Source organism: Danio rerio, chromosome 5 (genome assembly GCF_052040795.2).
Source record: "Danio rerio strain M-AB ecotype USA chromosome 5, GRCz13ab, whole genome shotgun sequence".
Lineage (NCBI taxonomy): Eukaryota > Metazoa > Chordata > Actinopteri > Cypriniformes > Danionidae > Danio > Danio rerio.
In genome coordinates this window covers 42,815,311-42,827,325 of record NC_141025.1, presented here as the reverse complement: position 1 = coordinate 42,827,325, position 12,015 = coordinate 42,815,311, and the positions used below count along the sequence as shown (strand labels likewise).

Genomic DNA, 12,015 nt, shown 5'->3' with positions numbered 1-12,015 from the left:
GAGAAACAGTAGCCTTATCGTTGTGAATCAATGTTAGATTTGCCTGTCAAATCGATAAATTGATTTTGTTAAAAGTAAAGGAGGACCAGTGCTTCCCACACATAGACTTTACTTGGGCGTGCAGTGCTTTCTGAATCTCTTAAAATGTCCAGGATTCGGCTTTTGCTTTCTCTTTCTAAAGTAGCCGCTTTAGTTTGTGATTTTCCATTACCTTTTTGCAGCTGTGAGAGAAACTTTAAATGATTCATTATTTAATAAACGACACAGATAAACCAGATGATATATATTCAGAGAGAACAAAATTACACCTATACTGGCTGCAAAATATTTGTACAACATTAGAAACGGTAAATCAACTAATTTTTTTACATACCTAAAATACTTTGGTAATACTGTACAAAATGTCATGCCAATAAAGAAACTTTGAAGAGAGAGAGGAGCCTTTATCTGTCAGTGGGTGCACATGGCACCTAAATAGCACAAACGTAAGAGAAATATTGGATTTCTTTTCTTTCAACAACTTTTTTAATATCTTTAACCCATTGAAAGAATAGGTGTATAACAGTGTCATAATAAAAATATATATAGTTAAAATCGCATTAGTTTTTTGTTTGTTGTATGTAGTTGACCATTTGTATGCTGTGGGTAAAAGGTATGTTTCAGTCCGGCTACCACCACAAGTATATTTTAAACCTGTGGGAAGCACTGAAGAGGACACTTTTTTTTTTTTTTTTTTTTTGCAGTATTTTTATGCCTTATGATACACACCCAGATATGTGAAGCTAAAACAATTGAATTTTCACACATTTAATTATTTCTTATGAAATGTTTATTTCTATTGTGAATTAAACAATGTTGGTGTATTGTTTGTGCACTTTTTAGGAGTGTTAGAAAATCAACTCTCAATCCCAATGCCAAGGAGTTCAACCCAAGAGTTTTTTGCTCCCCTGTAAGTAAATCAGTTTATTTAGTAATGATATTACTTTTTCTGAGGCAAAATACAAAGCCTGCTTAACTAATATTGGCACCCTCGTTAAATGTGACCGAATAAGCATGAAAACCTTTTGATATTTTTACTATTTTTCCAATAAAAAAAAATTAGAATTCGCCATTTAAATGATTGCTTTTTTTTTACTCTTTCAAACTATCTAGTTCAATATAGGTAACATGCAATTGTAGATTTGGAGACTTGCACACATCAAGACCCAACAAACTTCTTATCCTCTTGCTGTGATTTTTTTAACCATTATTTACTCACTCAAATCATCCTCCTAACAGTGATTTTGAACAAGATATACACACATCCACTTCCAGACTGATAACACTTAGAGTTGACTGGAATTTCTTAATTATCTTTATTACACTCTTATTTTGTTGGACCGTCTTTAGCTTTGATTTCAACTAATGTTGTCACGATACCAATCAGTGCTGAAATTATAAAAACGTCCATTTCCCGCTAATATATAAGCGCTGTTGAGCGTGTTCATAAACGGCGCTGATTTGCCATCACGTGCTCAACAGAAATGACTGTGATTGGTTGTGAAGGTCATCGGATATCTGTGCGCAACTTTCTCTAAAAAAATAAAACAAAACAAAGGCACATCCTAGGTCAGGTCAGTATCCTACATCAGGCACGGCAAAGACATGAACCCTATACTGACACTGAAAAGAAGAAACTGTTGAAGAATGTTATTTTTGTTCAACGTGCACATAAAAGTATTCTCATAGCTTGATAATATTTCTTTTAAACCACTAAAGGCATATGGTCTGTTTTGAGGAAGCATTTTTGGTACCTTTCCAATATTTAAATTAATTTGAAACCTTACTGTCTGTGGAGGATGAGCGAGCTCTTGGATTTCTCCTACAACAACTTAATTTGTGTTGCGAAGACAAACGAATGTTTCAAGGGTTTTAAATGACATGAGGGTAATTAATAGTGCAGTTTTTGGTTTAGATGAACAAACTTTTAAAATATGTGTTCATAACATTATTAATAATTGTGACACGCACGTTTAACAAGTATACTTTTTCATATAAAACTGTTCTATATTTTAAATTATTTTCTTAATGAAATCATAGTTTTCTTTTTATTACGTTGAACAAAAGATCAAAACGTTAAACAATAAAGACATTTTGTCAAAGCCTTCTTTGCTCATATTTACTAAGGATACCAATATTATGGAGAACACTGTGTAATAAGGCTTCTATCTAAGGTAATTCTGTATTTTTTCATTCATACGTCTTCCTTTTATTTATTTTTTTCCTCAGCCCAAACCAGCAACAACCCCCACTCTGACCCGACCCCAGGGTCAACCCAGCCCTTCCATCGTTGTACAGCAGCCTCCTACGGTCTACGGCCAGACCATGTTCCAGATGTACCCGCTGACACCAGTCAGTCCTGGCGTTCAGGTGAGCAATGCTGTATGACCGTCTCTGTTTGTCTGATCTCATTTGCTCTGTGCATGGAAGCCCACATCTTTCCCCAAACATCAAAGACATGTTTTAGTTTTCATTCATGTGCCAAGATCATTGATGTTGTCACTGCGTTCTTTCTTCCACCATCCCTTCCTTCTTTACTTTCATTTGTCAGCTGCATTTGCATGTGAACCCTGCATATGATTGATTAGGTTTCAATTTAATTTAGTGAGAAGGGCCAGGAAAGGCTTGTTCATGCCAAGTCTGGTTTAAATGAGGCTATGAGATAATAAAATTAAGAGAGCACTTGAAGATTCTTGTTTTTTTCTGAACTTGTCTGATTGAGTAAAATGGCTTTTTTGTTTGTTTTTTTCTGATGATAAAAAAGGTGATAAAATTTCTTAATTTCAAATAAAAAACATTGTAATTTAAAATAAAAAACAATTGGTAAAAAAAAAAACCCAAAAAAACAAGAGGTGGACACCAAACTAGTATAAACTTGAGTATTATGTTGTACCACAAAATAAATTTTACTATACTGTAAAATGGTCATTCACAAATTCTAGTTTGTTATTTATCAGTGATGCATTGAAAATCGAGATAGCTAGTTATAGTCTAAGGCCCCGTTTACACTAGTGCGTTTTAGTTTTAAAACGGCGTTGTAGAATGAAAACGATCCGCGTCCACACTCGCGTTTTACCCAGCGTTTCTGAACTGCTCTCTGTCCACACCAAAACGCTGAAAACGCACATCACGTGACCACACACACACACTCACGGGCAAGCGCTCCAGCATTTCTATCCAGATGAGAGCTCTGCTTGTCGGACTGCTCATCACGCATCTCCCGCTGGATCTAATCTCACTATATTTGCTAAACGTGATATTTCATTCATGTTGTTGTCTTTATCTAACGACATAAGCCAATTCCCTGACTTTGGTCATTGGAATCTATTAAGTTACTTGTTCACGGGTAACATGTTTTGGTTAAGCGCAAAGATAAGTTAATGATTAATCCAGGTACATTGACTGATCGCTTGCCTTTATTTCCTACAATGTATAAACTTATTGCATGTTATACTTTTATAATTATCGATTATTAAAACTGATATTCAGCAAAAGAGAGGGTGTGTTTCGTATTTTCACTGAAATTGAAAGGAGGCAGTTGTTATCGGCTCCGTTTTGTTATAAATATCTACACAGTGAAGATGACGCTCATATATGCAGCACGACGCCTCAACATTTCTGCTGTCTGTTAAGTTGCTAATATTAAAAACAAAATAGGCAGTTCCTTATATCATGTTTACTTTTTATTGTTGAGAAAGGGAAACAACGTAGCCAAGGTGATGTGAATAAAGTTATAAAGTACACTGTTCCCTTTGAAGATTTACCCGTGTCCTCTGTATGTTTTCCATATCAAACTGAGAAGGGGGAGACTGCAGCCTTGATCAAACTTGCGAAGTCTGAACTTACAAGAAGAGGATGCGAGACTGAACTGTGTGTGGGTTACTTAATATTGAGAAAAAGCCCCAATCAGAGAGGCGAACGTTTGCAGCCCCGCCTCCGTTTTCAGATGTCTCCGTCTTTCCCCATATCCACACTGAGACGGAGCAGCAGCGTTTCAGAATGAAAACGGCCTCTCCAGCGTTTTCGAAACGCTCCGTTTTCGGCGCTCGAGAACTCCGGCGTAGTGTGGACGGATGGCGTAACCGTAGCAAAACTTATGCGTTTTCAAACTAAAACGCACTAGTGTAAACGGGGCCTAATAATGAGAGATCAGTTTATGGAAATGGCCAGATCGTAAGCCACAGACACCATTGTTTTCTCAATCTTTTGTAAATTACATGAGTGTAAAACCCCGGTGAAAAACAGGCCAATCAGAACACTAAACAGACTGTTGCGTGACTCATGAAGTTACGCTCTCAAGATTTACATGTACATTAGGTCACATTCTATGTCGTGCAGATCCGACAAGCTGATGCGTCAGCAGGTACTCGTCAGCCAAAATACTGACTGAGATGTTGTTGTACATGGGATCATTAATATGCATACTTTCCTTATTTTTAAGTGTATCAAAATTTATATTAAACTTACTATTAGGGATTGTTGTAAAAAAATAAATGAGTGAAAAAGAAGAGAGAACCCAGTTCAGGAGACCTTGAAACAAGCAGAATTCCTTTATTGAGACGTGTTGGTTAATCTGCAGTCATACAGCGTCTTTAATATGTCCAATGTGTCTGCAAGAGACTACTAGAGGTCCGCAGTCTGCAAGTTCTTTCACAAGTCTCTCACAAGTCTCACACAAGTCTCACATAAGTCTGAATTAGTCTGAATTGAGACAAAGATTTCATGGCTATATTGTGTTCTTAGGAGGAGGGGATATGGCTAAACAGAGCATGCAAATTAAGAGTTGGAGTCAGCATGGCATAGGTGTTAAAAAACAGCCCAGCTACTGACCACACAAGTTAATCAGCATAGGGTTTCTGTAGCATAAAAGCAACACCCGAAGACAAAGACAGAGTCGTTTAAAGCATTTGCATCACTGGCTTAGCCTGTAGTCAGAGAGATAAAGGTTAAGGCCCCGTTTACACTAGTGCGTTTTAGTTTTAAAACGGCGTTTTAGAATGAAAACGATCCGCGTCCACACTCGCGTTTCACCCAGCGTTTCTGAACTGCTCTCCGTCCACACCAAAACGCTGAAAACGCACATCACGTGACCACACTCACACTCAGGCAAGCGCTGTAGCCAATCTACCCAGATGAGAGCTCTGCTAGTCGGACTTCTCATCAAGCATCTCCCGCTGGATCTAACCTCACTATATTTATTAAACGGAATATTTCTTTCATCTTCTTGTCTTTATTTAACGACATATTCATTGGACATTGGAATCTATTACTTGTTCTCAGGTAACGTGTTTTGGCTGAGCGCAAAGATAAGTTAATGATTAATGTAAGCACGTACATTCTGTACATTGACTGATCGCTTGCCTTTATTTCCTATAATGTATAAACTTATTGTATGTTATACTTTTATAATGGCCATTATCGATTAAAACTGATATTCAGCAAAGAGAGGGTGTGTTTCGTATTTTCACTGAAATTGAAAGGAGGCAGTTGTTGTAGGCTCCGTTTTGTTATAAATATGCACACAGTGAAGATGACGCTCATATTTGCAGCACGGCGCCTCAACATTTTTGCTGTCTGTTTAGTTGTTAATATTAAAATGAAAATAGGCAGTTCCTTATATGTTTACATTTTATTGTTGAGAAAGTAAAACAACGTAGCCAGGGTGATGTGAATGCAGTTATAAAGTACACTGTTCCCTTTGAAGATTTACCCGTGTCCTCGGTATAGTCTGTTTTCCATATCAAACTGAGAAGAAGAGATGCAGCCATGATCAAACTTGCGAAGTTTTAACTTACACGGAGAAGATGCAGGACTGAACTGTGCGTGTTAGGCTACTTAATATTCAGGAAAAGCCCCAATCAGAGAGGCGAATGTCTGCAGCCCCGCCTCCGTTTTCAAACGTCTCCGTTTTCCATCATCTACACTGAGACGGAGCAGCTGCGTTTCAGAATGAAAACGGCCTCTCCAGCGTTTTCGAAACGCTCCGTTTTCGGCGCTCGAGAACTCCGGCGCAGTGTGGACGGATGGCGTAACCGTAGCAAAACTTATGCGTTTTCAAACTAAAACGCATTAGTGTAAACGGGGCCTAAATGTCCCTCCTAGCTGGGATGTTAATGAAATTATATAATTAAAAACCAGAGAATATAACTTTTCAGTTATACGTAGATTACTGTTCATTTGGAATTAGTTGATAGAAATTTATATTTCCACAGGATGCTCTGATCAGGATTTTGCAGCCGATACTGAGTACCGATTTCTTGTCATGGGGATCGGCCAATACCGAGTACAGATTCTGATGCTTCAAGCTTAATAGTCCAGTTAATGCAATACGTATATTACAAGAAGTCATATTAAATAGTTCTGTTAAAATAAATATGTTTAAAGTTTTATTTATCTAACATCACTGTGCCTACCACGATCTTGTTTTTTTTTTGGAATTTTCTTGATTTATTAATATGAGTTTGAGTAAAATGCCTTTTTTGTTTGTTTTATTCTGTAAAGGTGATAACATTTCTTACAAATTTCAAATAAAAAACATTTTTTCATTTAAAGTAAACAGCAATTGGTCAAGCAAAAAAGCAATTGGTCAGATTTTGAAAATCGCAAAGAAATTAACTGAACTGACATTTTACTCAATATTATAGTAACAATATTTTGAAAATCGTGATTATTTCACCAAATATAGATTTTTTCCCCAATATTTCTTTAGTTAAAACTTATTGTCCAAAAATCAAATAAACATGTCTGGAGACGTAGCACCTAAATGACACTTAAATCAGAAAGAAATGTCATCCTGTAAAATACAGATTCAAACAAGAATGATATTTTATTCAAACACAAAACTATAAAAGTTCACTGCTTTATATTTATTATGCTATACTAAAAATGCAGACTTGGCATGAGTAGACCTTAAGGCTCCGAACATGATGATTTGAAGTGTAGCATGCTCTCAAACTAATTCATGTACTTATCCAAATAAATGTATAATATACTGTGGTGTAGAGTGGAAAGATGCATTTCAGTAAATGCAAAACCCCAAATGCAACATTCTTTCATTTTATTTGTAGCATCTCCTAAAATATTTTGATTCATCTTTAGTCACTTTTCTAGAAAACAAATCTTATTATAGGAAAAAAGCCACTGACAATCACACTAAAGATTGGTTCTTTTTGTTTCTTTTCCCTCTTTCCTCTCTCTCCATTAGAAAAGCATTATCTGGAAGGTTTGTGCAATTCTAAGCTTCTTTTTTAACGTGTATGAGATTTTTGTCTGCATAACTGACCAGCAATTTTTGATTTGCCCAGTTTTTATTATTATTATATTTGTCTTAATGTTGTCAGTAAACTCATTTTACATTAGCTTATCGTCATCTAAGATTTACCAGTATTATCTAAGATTTTTGTTTTGCTTCAAAATTGGTAATCGATTGTTTTAACATTTCTTTTTTTTTTTTTTTTTTTTTTTTTTTTTGTTCTGTAAGAGCATCGAAGCTTTTTTTGCATGAACCCTTGACCAGAACTGAAAAAGCCAGAAAATTGTGTGGGTTTATGTCAGTATTTTGCAAAAATGTATTGATTTGTGTATTTGAATTGCTTTTTACAACCCCATCTGCCATAGTTGCTGTCTTGGCACATCTGAAAAATACTGTCTTTTGGGGAAACGTAGAAATGTGGGGTTGAACATATTGATTCGTAACAATAAAAAGTGCTCAAGCATCTTTCACCTTATTATTTGAAAAGCACTCAAATTGTGGTGTTCAGAGGTATATGATTATCTTAAGATGCATTCAGCAACTGTTTTTTTTAACTGTGATCTAAGCATAAACTCAGAACTCAGATATAGTTCTGCATCTCAAGCTCTGCTCCTCATCCTTTAGCCTCCAGCCATGTACCATGTTCAGGTTCCTCATATGACCATGAGCCAGACCAAGTCCTACAGATCAGGTAAAGGTGAGAATGCTTCTTAGAGCTGCTTTCAAATGTCGCTTGAGGCTGTTTTTGCCTCTGCTTTAGTCATTATGTGCTTCTAGAGTCAATGTATATATTTGTAAACCGTTTTTGTATGTTATTTGCAGTAATGGGATAGTTCATCCAAAAAAAGAATTTTTACAGTTAATTTAAAGAAGAAGAAGATTGAAAGAAGACTTTTATCTTAATCTGTGGGCATTATTGATTCAAAAACATTAATGCAAGTCTGCTTTTTAGATTCAAAATCAACATACCAACAAATCCAAATTAATACCCGTGGCTCCTGATGATACACCTAGGTCTTATGAAGCAAATTGATCAGTCTGTGCAAAACATCAATGAACTATTTACAATATTATCATGTTTTAATCCACAGCTTGATATGTTGTAAACAGGATCATTGATATGCACACCCCTGGCTGCATTTTGAGATTACAAAAATGATAATTTCCTAATATTTAAGTGTCAGTTAATGTTAAACTTGCTATGTATATGAGACTCATATTTTGAAAATGGGAGATGCAGCAAAGTCAGAGCCAGCTGCAGTTTGTTGCTTTGTCACTGAGCAACGGCTCCAGCTCAACAGAATGCAAAATTCTGGATATACAGATTATAAATGTATTCATCGCCACCCTGCAGAGGCATAAGATATGTTTAATTGTACCTTTTGTTAATTGATCATGTTTAAGGGAAAATTTGCCAGATATGTTTGTAATTTGAGGTTACAGACTCATGTAGACTTGTGAGTATTGCTTACATATAATCTCATGTCATTCAGCTTTTATTGTGATTTTTCTGATGTGAAAGAATAGCAACCCTTTATTGAATGTCATCGGTTTGTCCAGAGGTTGATATTAATTCTGGACTTCACAATATAGTTTCAAAAAACAACACAAAACACCTCTGTCATAACTCGGGAGCAAAATAGGCTACTCTGTCTGGTGATTTGTATTCGATAGCTCAGTTAGCCCATGCTAAAATAAACCTCTCCACCACTTTTTTTTTTAATGTTTATATTTTAACCATGTTTGTTAATTTTTTATGATTATTACAAATATGATTTTTTTTTGCACATTTTTGTCTGTGTGTGTAAGCTGAGCTCATTAATATTCATGATTTTTCCAAATAAGTCAATAAGGACCTTCTGATTTAGTGTGTATTTTTGCAGTAATAAATGAGCCTCTACAAAAATGAGAACTTTTTAACTTACCTAAGCCGCCACATAGCTACCATGTAGATAACAGAGAACAATTTAGCTTATTAAACCAATGCAGTATATAGCACCTTTAAGAAGCGCACAAATAAACCTATGAAGTGGTATCAACGAAGACATGATACTACAAATTATTAATCAATTCAGTAACTCAAGGGCTAAATATATTTTTACAATAGATGCTATGTTAATTAAAAAACATAATGCATATTAGCTAAAGCCTTTGGCAAATCTGATAAATCAATCTATTAAAGAAAGTAAATTCCTTTTAAAATGAACAATTTCTATTATAACCCCTATTTTGAGGAAAAGACCAGATGAGGTTCAGATTTACAGACCAATTTCTACTCCCAATAATTTCCAAAAAAAATTGGAAAAGTTGGTAGCTGAACAACTTATCAACTACTTAGGACAAAGTAACTTAATGTACACTAAATAGTTTGGCTTCAAGCCTTAACATTCAACATAAATGGCAAACTACCTTCTCACAGAATTTATAAAGGAACCTTTAGATAAGGGTAATGTTGTAGGTGCTGTATTTTTAGATCTTAAAAAACATTTGATTCTGTGAATCACAAAATACTCCTGCAAAAATTAGAATTGGCTTAAAGCTTATGCTGCTATCCTAAACCAATAATCGAGAACAGAAAGCAGTTGAAGGATGGTGTGTTTAAATCAATTAATTATTTGAATCCATTTTAATTAATTTTACTCCACTGAAATTGTTATCATTGATAAAGTGAAAGAATCTCAACACCTCAAAGGAGGCAATGTTATTTATTAAGTTACGTGTTTAAATATACAGACAGTAGAATGAAACAAACTAACATACTGTATAAAGAAACTTAGCTGTAACGTATGCACTGCTCTGCATAAAGACAGTAAAACTGCCTTCGTTAGCAGATGAGGCTAAGCACCGGTGTGCGGGAGACGCAGAGTAAAAATGATTCTCCCCGATCAACAGTTATCTTTCCTTTTTATACTCTGAGCAAAGCATTGGCAAACATGAGTGTAATACCTACCGCCAAAACTAGCTGAAAATGAAAGCAGAGTTGAGGAGATAAAGTGAGGGAAAAGTACATTAACATACTCTCCTCAGGCCATTACTCAACAATATTAATTAAATTGTACATTGATATACATCAATGTCTTTGTTGATTTCATCACTGAAACGCTGAAGTCATAAACTGTCGAATGACACCAAACATGACAAAGTTATATTGAAGAAGATCAAGAGTAGATGAATAGTGTATGGTGAAAAGCACATGGTTTCTGTAAGACAAATGGCAGGGATGTATATTGGAGCTGTGAGAAACTGCCACGCTAGGAGGACTCCTATACTCTGAATGTTCCAGTAGTCTTTTATTAGCATAGAAAAATAGTACATAGTATTTTCTCAGCTTACAGCAGGTAGATGAGAGCGAGTCTACTGAAAACTGCTTCAGTGAGTTTAATTACAACAAATTATACAGTATATCTATAACGCTACATTTTATTTCCATTAATGGTAATGTTGCTGCAATGTGGGAAGCAGTGGTTTGTTTGATTACTTCTTACTGAAAAAAGTAACTCTAAGAAACAGTGTTTATTTATAACGCCGTTATTCCCATCACTGATTGCGTAATAATAGCAATATTGTCCAGACAGTGAAAAATAATCTGATATAAATTTTAGCTCATATCACACACCTCTAATGAGCTCATTATCACACATGAGGTGACAAGAGATTATAAAACAATCCACATTTTTTGCCAAATATTTCTTACGTGTGATTGTCCAAGATGTGGCATGAAGTATGCTATTACTATGAAGTGTGCTTGCAGACATGGTATACGTTCATGTGGCGTCCAGAAGCTCTAGCTTTCTACATGTGTGCGTGCGCTTTGACAACATTAAAAACAATGTTAAATTTCCAACACAGACTAACTGTTTGATTTTACAAGGCTTCAGAGCCATGGGTATTGATTTGGATGCTGAATCTCAAAAACGGGTGACCATTGACTTGCACCGAGGGCCACAGATTAGCTAAAAATCTGAAGAAACATTCTTCAGTGGGTTGAGGGTGGTAAACTAAAGAGATAGATCACCCAAAATGATACTTTACTCACTATTTACACTCCCCCGAGTGGTTCCAAACCTTTATTAATTTATTGCTTCTGTTGAGCTCAAAAGACAGGACATTTGAAAGCCAAAGAGCTGCAACCATTGACACCCATAGTCAGAAAGCAAATATTATAGAAGTCAATATTTACAGGATTTCCATCTTTTGCGTCTCGGGAAGATTTGAAACAAATAAAGTGTCTGTTAACGATGACAGAATTTGTATCATTGGTTTGTATTAACTATGCCTTTAACTGTAAATTTAGATTTTTGCATAAGCTATTCCTTTAAGAAATTTGTGATGCGGAATTTTCTCCACTTATGATCTGACTTCTGATTGTAATGATTTTGGATGAGATTATGCCCATGTCTTTTTCTCTTATTTTACTGTATCTGCTTTCAGTTCAGAACATGCCACAGCAAAGACCAGACCAGCATCACCCGCCTGGCACGTCTACAATGATGCATTCAGCTACAGCTGCCGGGCCACCTATTGTGGCACCGAGTCCAGCTTACTCTACTCAGTACTTCACCTGTAGCCCACAGCAGTTTGCTAGTCAGCCTCTGGTACAGCAGATGCCCCATTACCAGTCCCAGGTACAGTGATAAAAATACAAAATGAACACAAAAAGTGTCTGTTTCCTTACCCTAGCAGATTTATCTCACGATACACTGATTCAGACTACAGAATATCAT

At 35.7% G+C, this 12,015-nt stretch overlaps 2 protein-coding genes across 33 annotated transcripts in view; both read left to right on the top strand.

Moving 5' to 3' along the window:
* Window positions 1–12,015, top strand: part of epg5 (ectopic P-granules autophagy protein 5 homolog (C. elegans)) — a 1,176,376-nt gene that overhangs the window by 601,215 nt on the left and 563,146 nt on the right. The gene's annotated exons all lie outside the window — the stretch shown is intronic.
* The window catches only part of atxn2 (ataxin 2), a 59,431-nt gene that overhangs the window by 37,556 nt on the left and 9,860 nt on the right, over window positions 1–12,015 (top strand). For 9 of the 29 annotated variants that reach the window (XM_087252680.1, XM_087252676.1, XM_087252666.1 and 6 more), the window contains 4 exons: window positions 883–949; window positions 2,269–2,409; window positions 7,916–7,988; window positions 11,723–11,916. In XM_087252680.1, coding sequence (XP_087108806.1) covers window positions 883–949; window positions 2,269–2,409; window positions 7,916–7,988; window positions 11,723–11,916 — 475 coding nt within the window. Of the gene's footprint in view, window positions 1–882; window positions 950–2,268; window positions 2,410–7,243; window positions 7,262–7,915; window positions 7,989–11,722; window positions 11,917–12,015 lie in introns of all 29 variants that reach the window. The other 20 variants (XM_087252681.1, XM_087252677.1, XM_087252667.1 and 17 more) reach the window with 3 other exon arrangements.